The 9,096-nt window shown below is 38.2% G+C and overlaps 1 protein-coding gene and 1 pseudogene across 1 annotated transcript; both read right to left on the reverse strand.

The window, feature by feature from the left end:
- Positions 1–3,495, reverse strand: LOC126601466 (uncharacterized; annotated as a pseudogene).
- Positions 3,496–5,220: 1,725 nt separating this feature from the next.
- On the reverse strand, positions 5,221–8,090 carry LOC126601986 (F-box protein At5g07610-like). Its single transcript, XM_050268753.1, has 2 exons — positions 7,962–8,090; positions 5,221–6,584 (listed from the first exon to the last, which is right to left on the reverse strand). Exon 2 carries the CDS (start codon positions 6,539–6,541, stop codon positions 5,456–5,458), a length of 1,086 nt encoding a protein of 361 aa, XP_050124710.1. The 5' UTR covers positions 6,542–6,584; positions 7,962–8,090; the 3' UTR covers positions 5,221–5,455.
- Between the last annotated feature and the right edge of the window lie 1,006 nt (positions 8,091–9,096).

Below are 9,096 nucleotides of genomic sequence, written 5' to 3' on the forward strand. Positions count from 1 at the left end.
TGAACTGCCAAATTACCAGGGCTTATTATCAAGCACCATATTATTTATAAACACTATCATTTGACGTAGCAAAAGCACCATCTGACAAAAGCACTTATGTATCAAGGCACCAGGTCTACGAAGAAGCCAACGAGAGTACTAACTCAAAGGCAAATTACAAAGCCATGGACAAGAGAAACTTCAAACCAATTTGTTCAAAACATAAACCACCTAATAAAATGGAAGGCAGAGAGAACTAGATCTGCACAAGGCTGTTCACATATGGAAGATACCTTTCATTACCAGCACCAAGCCCGTAGTCAAGTATTTTCAAAACTTATTCCTCCCCGGCTTTCACACCATACGCGATCACCCTCTGTCCGACAAGAATTAGCATCACATCATCATTCACACAAGCCAATAACCTAACTGTGTCCACAAAAGAGGTGAAAATCTGGCCGACGAGATAAATTTTCTGCTTCAGGCTCATGTCCATATCACCGTAGATCTCCAAGGAGAACTGACTGAATTCAACACGAGGCAAAATGTAACACAGCTCTCCATTCATCTGTGAAATAACACCGCCTGGTCCCGTGCTGTAGGGGAGTGGCAGAATACCATATTGCTGCTCCTTCACATCGATAGCCAAAATGACCCCAGTTAAAGTTTCCCAAAAGAGTACACCCTTTAGATAGAGGGTATGACCTTCCAACTCCGTAGTCTCCAGTTCATAGCATACTGTCTTGGCGAGTTCCCAACCACTTGACCTTGAAGAGTATATATCAAAATGGACACCCGAATGACCAGGTACAGAGAAGGCACATACAAGTTGAAAACACACTTCAAAGTCGAGCACAGAAGGCTCAAAGGCTAGTGCCGGATAAGACTCAGGCCCATGATACAAACCTGACTTGGGAAGCTTTCTAAATCTCATGTTCACATGGTTGCAAATGTAGTAGGTATCTTCTCTGTCTTCGCTCTGGCAGCAGACCAGACCATTGCAAGTGGTCTTTACAGTAACTGGTTCGGGCAAGAAGCTTAGGTAAGATCTGGGAATGCCGTAAGCATCATTGTCAAGTGAGAGGAAGTAAGGGTTTCCACCGGGGGCTTGACAAAAAAGACCAGAGATTTCCCTGAAGTAGTAAGTTTGCTTGTGACTGAAGAAAGGACTACAAATCCACTTATCCCACAGTTTGCTAACAGTTCTCAACCTGCACAGCATTTTCGCAGGGAGGAAAGGAAGAACATTCTCCATTGCAACATCACTGATGTCCATTTTCTTATTATAAAGCCTTTCGTCATGGGGAACTTCAAAACAATCATGTGCATGACCGATTCTTTTGCATGGATATGTGTGAAACTGCATATAAAGATAATCATTAGGATGCACGTCAGAGAAAAAAAATTAAAGATAACATTTAATCATATGAACAATGCCAACGCCTCCAATTCATCGTCAAAACAATGTAAAAAGGGGGAAATAAATTATCGTCCAACGTCTACAGGGATCTTATAACAGCTTGCTTAATTTAGTTACACACGCAGTAGCCAATAATGCTTATCAAGGAGAAAACCAACCGTTTGGATTCCAAGCTTTCAGACAGCAAAAATTAAATATGTAGATATTGTAATATCATATACAAAATCATTTAATCAAAACAGAATTAGAGTAATATAAAATAAATGAAACATTCCCATAAATAATACAGTAACACCAAACCTTAGAGCTGTCGACAATCGCATACCTCACAAGAACAATGCCTCATCTTCAACTGTTTCCCAGGGAGTACAGTATCCATGTAATGTTGATTATCCATAATCTTCAACTGTTTTCCGAATCCATCAGATAGTTCTTCTACAGAATCAGTAATCATATATCTTTCATTATCCACATTCTTCAACTGCTGTTCGCTTTCGTCAAATAGAAAGACTTCAGAATCGGTACTCAGATAACTATCATTATCACTTCCTTCAAATGTTGTTTGCTTTCATCAGATAGAACTTCTTCAGAATAAGTGCTCTCACCACAATCAGAGTCAGAACATACATATGCGTCCTTTTCCACATTCTTCGACTGTTGTGTGCTTCCAACAAATAGTTCTTCTCCCAAATCGGTAGCCACATTGTGTTTGGGACTCACAATGACATAATTTTCGGAATCAGTACCCACAACACTTTCAGAATCACTGCACACAGAATTGGCATTGCTCACAATGACAAAAGAGTCGGAGTCATTGCCAACATCTTTATCGCTATCCATGATAGGATCCTTAAAGCTCACAGCTGCACAGTGAAAAATCATTCAATGCAGATAACTGAATTTCCCAAACATCAAGACATATAAAAAATCACAACTTTCAAACGAGGAAAACAATGCAACCTTATTTGTACCTCGAAACGATTTTGCTGTCAACAGGCTTTTGGCATGAGAAGTTTGGCTTCAGACAAAGGAAGAACTATTCACACAGCAGCTAGTTTAAACCCTAGTATCCAATTATGGTTGCTTGGCACAAAAGAAACCAAACAAAGTTTTACAAAATCAGATCATAATAAAAAACCCCAAAGTCCATCTTCGACATATTAATTCACAAAATTTGAACATTTTTAAATCATTCAATGCAGATAACTGAATTCCCCAAACATCTCAACCTATGAAAAATCACGAAACTAGCTTAAACTTTAGAACGAATTCGATGCCAAATACAACCTTTCGGAATAAGAATTTTGATTTCAGACAAACGAACAACTGTTCATACAGTAGCTAGATTAAACCCTGGTATTCAATTATGGTTGCTTGGCACAAAAGAAAGCCAACCAAATATACACTATCAGATCACAAGAAACCCCCCCAAGCCTTCGTTTGATTGCTTCAATTAGGTGTTCTGATATCTTAATTAACTAAATTTAAACATGGGTGCAAAATGGAGAAAAGTAACAAAACCCCATAAAGAATAAATCTTTTTTTTTAATTCCTTTTTTTTTTTCAAAAATCAAATCCAAAATCCAAGATACAATGGCTTCAAATCCCAGTTTTCCTTCAATTTTTCTGGGTTTCTCAGTAACCAAACAAATAAAAAAGGGTAAATAACAACAAGAAAATTGAACAAAGAAACAGAGAGCTTACTATTTAAACAAGAAACCCAGAACAAACAGATACGAACGAACCCATCAACGATCAATCAAAACCTATTAAACAGAGGCAGATCAACGATCAGAAATGATAGGAAAAACCCCAGAAAAACCCCACTCATGCACGTCCTGAAAGATTCAATATTCACCAGAAAACCCATATAAAATCTATAAAAAACAGAGAAGTTTCTCATTCTAAAAATTGAAGAGGTAAAGAATGAAGTGTACCGATAAGCTTACCGTGACTGCCGTCGTAGGCCTGCGAAGCATACCGGCGATCGAAAGGCTTCGTCGAAGTAGAGAGAGACTCGGAGCATGATAAAAACAGAAAAGTCCATACAGAGTGGGAGGTCGTGGGACAAAGATTCTCTTTATTTTCTTGGTCGTAATTAAATCACATTAATATTTTTACAAAAAACATAAAGAAGAGAAAAATAAAAAAAGAGGGGAGCGGAAGATATTTAATGGAGAGAGAATTCTACTTCGAGGTGGTATAAGCTTCATTTGAAGAAATTTTTAATGTGATGTAAGTGATAAAAAAATTTATTTTTTAAGTTATTAACTTTTTAACACACATATTTCATCATTTATATAACGATATGTGGTTTACCACTTTGTGTGACGGTCACGTTGAAAAATCTTCCTCCGTCTGATGCCAATTGTTTGCATCGACTCTTTCGGTGACACATTGTTGACCCTAGAAACTACAAAGCCTACGTGGCGCGCAAGCCGAGTAATCTATAAGCTAACTACGTCCTTCGGTGATTGCGGGGCGTGCCAACTCGTCGGCCGAGCTCGGCCGAGGAGTAAATTTGTTGATGTTGCTTTAGGTGCGCGGCTGACTTCTGCGTCTTGCGATTGCGGCCGAGAAAGGAACACGTCTCGGCCTCTTGGGCTCTCGAATCTGAAGACAAGGTTACTATTCTTACGAAGTTCAATATCAAATTCGGCTTTCAATGTGCCGAACGTAATAACGTGTAACACCTCACTTCGCCAAGAAGGCTGATGAGATGACCTCGACCAATAAGGGTTCAGAAACCCTTCTCGACCGAGACTTGGATAGGTAATCAACCGTTCTCGCCACAGTGCTGTTGATGCCAACGGAAGATACTGCGAGACCGATTGATTCTACGGTGACAGAGCTATCTATGCCGACTTAAGATATCACCGGTTGCTTCCACAGTGCTGTTGATGCCAACGGAAGATGTGTCAGCGAAAAGGAAAAAGAAAAATCATAAGTTGTGAGAATTTGCGCAGGGCAATTTTGTGTTGATTTGCAGGACCTTTTGATGTTGCTTGCGCTCTCGTATTTATAGAATCAAAACCCTTAGCCGTGCTGTAGAAATAAAGTCGTGGACATCCAATCATCCCTGATGATAAACCACAACCATCTTTATCCCAATCAACAATTGCCGAGCCATCAGGTAAGATTACATTGGATAAAATGGCATATGCCATCTTTTATCCCATATTTCCACGTGCATGAGTTCAAAATAAACAACACCTTTATTGGTTAATTATCCAAGCACTTTTATTGGCTAATGATAATCTGATCCCATCTTTATCTCCATTATATTTGCATAAATGCATGGGAGATAGTCTTCCAATCCTTCACGTACATGCATGATACCAATCTTAATCTCAAGCTGGACTCTTCCATTTTAAACTCCTGAATTCTTGGAGATCGCCCAAATTAAGTAGTAATACCTAGAAAAATATTAAAATTCAATAGTCTAGAATCCGCTCCTTCAACGGCCTTGATTGCTCGGGCCGATATTGTAAAAACGGGTCTAAACACACATGTACGACTAAGATTGGCCTTCACCTGAGGAAAAGTTGTGGCCAGATCAATAGGTTGCTTAAGCTTTAAGTTTGAAAGATATGTAAATTGTAAATTGGCAACCCTTGGATTTTATTCAGCATCATCTCCTACTGTTGTTGCTGTTTAATACGCAGTCAAACTCTAATAGATAATTACTGGCTTTTTTTCACCAATATTCCCGCTGTCTAATCTTTAGGAAGTTAACTCAATTAGTGTTTGATTCAAGAAAATTTTACCATATAACATGTACCGAATAAATAGAGCGTTGAATGTACAGTACATTTTGAAGATTACATTCCAAATTCTCGAAAATATCATTTAAAAAAAATTGGATAAAAAGCAAGAAAAATTTAATAATGTATCAACTCAAATCCAAGAAGCTTCCAATCTACTTTCATATGTTTTGGCTAAAAACAAACAGCTAATTAGAAATAAGCAGTTCACGAATTATTGACCAAAAGAAAAGCATATTTACTATTTAGTTCAAAACGAAACCACCCAACTTCTTCATGCCTTGCACACCAGCTAGAGCTCCACAAGACTGTTCACGTGAGAAACAAGCCTCCCACTCGAATTAAGTTCATCACAAACACATTGAATTTCTTTAGTCTTGATGTCGTAAACGTGCATTTTTCCGCCACCCCGAAACATGATCACATTTCCACTGCCAAACACTACACTACGAGACTTTAGACCATAACCGGTTCCAGATGACATCGGAGCGGGCAGTTTGATCTGATGTTTCATTACCCATGGCTCGACATTGCTGCCCATCGCCATTGTGTTTGTGTACGCATTACACAACGTTCGTACAACTAGTGTGGGAGGTTGAGAAAACGTAGAACAAAGCTTTCCATCCATCATACCAAGGGTCCCATATCCTCTGTTAAGTTGTTGCGCACGCTCCATCTTCAGGTCAAAAACAAGAATCTGACCATTCAATGCCAGCCAATAAACTATGTCGTTCACATGAACACCGGATCTTGGCAAGAGAGTGCTCTTGCCGAAGAAAATCTCACCGGAAACCCTCCAAGACTCCTCCCTAGAGGAATAAATCTCGAATTCATATCCATTGTCGAAATCAACTGATGGAAAAGCACACACGAGCTTGTACTCGGCCACAAAATTGAGCAGAGAAGGTTCAAAGATGAGAACAATAGCAGGGTCATGTCCGTGATCCGCGTTTGTCTTGGGAAGTTTTGTCCACTTCCTTGTAACAGGATTGCAAATGTAGTAAGCCTTATAGCCATCACGTCCCTGGCAGCAAAGTAATCCATTCGAAGAAGCTCGTATGTCAACTGGCTCAGGCAAGAACTTCAGAGATGGGTCTGGAACACCATATGCATTCGGATTGATAGAGATGAATGAAGGAGGGCCTGCATTGGATTGATAAAAGAATCCCGATATTCCACGAAAACTATATGACTGCTTGTGGGCAAAGAAAGGAGTTTTGATATCGAGCTTCCAGTCCCTACAAACTCCAGTGAACCTGAGAAGTGATTTAGCAGGTAGAAACTCGAGGGCATGGTTCTTAATGATGTCCTTGAGGTCCATGTATAGAATACTGTTTTTGTTTGCAAGTAACTTATTTGTTCTCCTTTCTTTATCCATCGCACTCTCAACTAAATCTTCTTCTCCTTCAAGTGCAATCAATCTTCAAAAGTAAGAAAACCGTTAAGATTAGAGGTTAACCACGGTAAACTGACATTAAAAATCACAAGCAAAGCCATTTGAGACAAAGATGGGCTGAATGCTACATCGTTGATTTCTCTTGTCACGCATTTATACGATCTTTTTCTTTTGCCTAATACTTCTTAAACATCATAATTAAGTCAAAGATAATCCATATTTGGCAGAAACCAAACACAAATTCGATTTTCATAGATAAAACCCTAGCTTCTCGTAACTCATAAGTTCATACAAAATTTCCGAATACTAAAGCCGACGAAATTGATCGGTTCCCTCTTAATACCAAAAACAATCCTCAATCACTATTCTATTCTGCACATTCTTTTAATCAAAATAAAAACACAATCAACTTGCCCTAATTATATAGAGCCCTAACCCAAGTATTTTAATTTCCTAAATATTTACTTTTATTGACTGAAAGTACTTGAATCTTGACTAGTAAGGATGAGATATCTTTACAACATCACGGTACCCTCCATTTTGCTTAAGCAAAGGGACCCGAGGCAAGTAAGGTAAGCGGTTTGATCTAGGGACTATTGACACATTGTGTGGCTTCACTCAAATTCCACACTTTACGCAATAACATGCCAAATAATACTGTAACACATGTTATCTTGTTTTAAATTCATTGGTTATTTGAATGTATACCAAAATAAATTGATTATTTGAACCAGACATTGAACAAATATCAAAATAACTAATACAAAATATTGATCAAAAAAGGAATACGATCTAATCCTTGAACACTGTTAAATTTCAGGTAGATGGGTCGAGGGTCCACTCCAACAACACCGATATTGTCCCCACTTAGCCACCTGCTCAATCCGTTAGGTATGGGATTTTATCACAAAAGACCTTGGTTTTAATTAGAGTGGGGTAATTCTATATAAGGGGTTTGTTCTCGAGCCCTCTGGCCGATGTGGGACTGAGGAATTCCAACAAACACCACCAACAGAATAAGCTTCACCAACAGAATCGAATATTGTTTTACGTAATTTAGGATTGCACACCTTATCGTTTTCTCTAGAACTTAAATAACAAGAAGAATTGAGAACACATAGAATCTGAAAATAAATCTTTTATTCCTTTAGCCTAAATCTTTCTAGCCAACCAAACAGACGATAACAGAAAGTCAGAAACGAAAATATCCATAGTTACGGTACACCATGAAGAGACATGCAGTGAAAATCAAACCAAAAACCCTAAATAATTTCCGTTACAAACACGAAGCATACAAAATCCATGCAGACGTTTGTAGAGAGTTAATCATGATTAACAACGTTGATTAACCGATTACATAGAGGATTAAAGGAATTCAAAGTGAGTGAGAAGGGGATCGTACCAATCGGATTGCGTGGTTCATCAAATCGTCGAACTGAGTTACTGAAGAGAGGGGGTGTCGTGTTTTTGGACTCCGCTGGGGGTTTCCGAGTTTGTGTTCAAGTAGGACTCTGCAGTCACTGTATGCTGTTTCTACTTCGGAAAATATGAGTATTATTTAGTTTCCGAAAATTAGAGGCCATGAAAATTGGAGGCCCAAAAGGAATTTTCCTTTTTAACTTTAAGAATTTTTTTTTAATTATCTCCAGTAAATCGAAAAAGTTAAAAGTTAAAAGTTAAAGTATTATGACGCTAAATTTATTATCTCCAATGAATCTAAGAAGTTAAAAGTTAAAAATGAGATATGACTCTAAATTTGACTTATTCCGTCTCTAATGTACTAGAAAAATTGAGGTTATATATAACTTTGTTGCTATATACAATTATAAAGAGTTCTGCTAGACCATTGTCCTATTTTTTTTAACCTATATTATGATCTCACCACTACAAAAATTTGAACAATTAAAATGCTATTTCCTAACCCACTAATATTCCTAAAATAACCTTTAATATACGTTTAAGTTGTTTTTCGAATTTTCATAAGAATAAATATTAGGGTAATTTTATTTAGACCCAACAGTACTCTTTCTATACCCAGCTACAAAAAACTTTTTATGTAATTCCTATATTGCCCCTTATACAAAATAAAATAAGAAACTGAAAATTAAATATCTTTCTACACCCATTCAACAGAGATAAAACCCACATACATCGCCACCACTCAACCACCACTTTAGACCTCCCTCCCTCTTCCTTCTTCTGCATATAGAAGTAGTTAGGCAGGATTGCTAAATCAAACATCGCCTTCAACAACCCGACCCAATACAAAATCCATTTGACTCCATTTTGGACTTCTGCAACAAGTCGCTTATGGAGTCGATGATGCCGCTTAGTTTTGCCTATTAACAGCAAGGCCCTATCATGCACAATAGAAGAAAAATGGAAAGATTCACTGGACGTTTGGTGGAGTAGCCACCGTGAAGAATTGGTGGGTGTGGGAGAGGTGGGGGGAACACACCGAGAATATCAGGAAAAAAAACAGTCGAGAAGGAGATAGACCCAACAAATATAGGGAGGAGAAGCCAGAAGGCGAGAGA

This window comes from Malus sylvestris, chromosome 15 (assembly GCF_916048215.2).
Source record: "Malus sylvestris chromosome 15, drMalSylv7.2, whole genome shotgun sequence".
In the NCBI taxonomy this organism is placed as follows: Eukaryota; Viridiplantae; Streptophyta; class Magnoliopsida; order Rosales; family Rosaceae; genus Malus; species Malus sylvestris.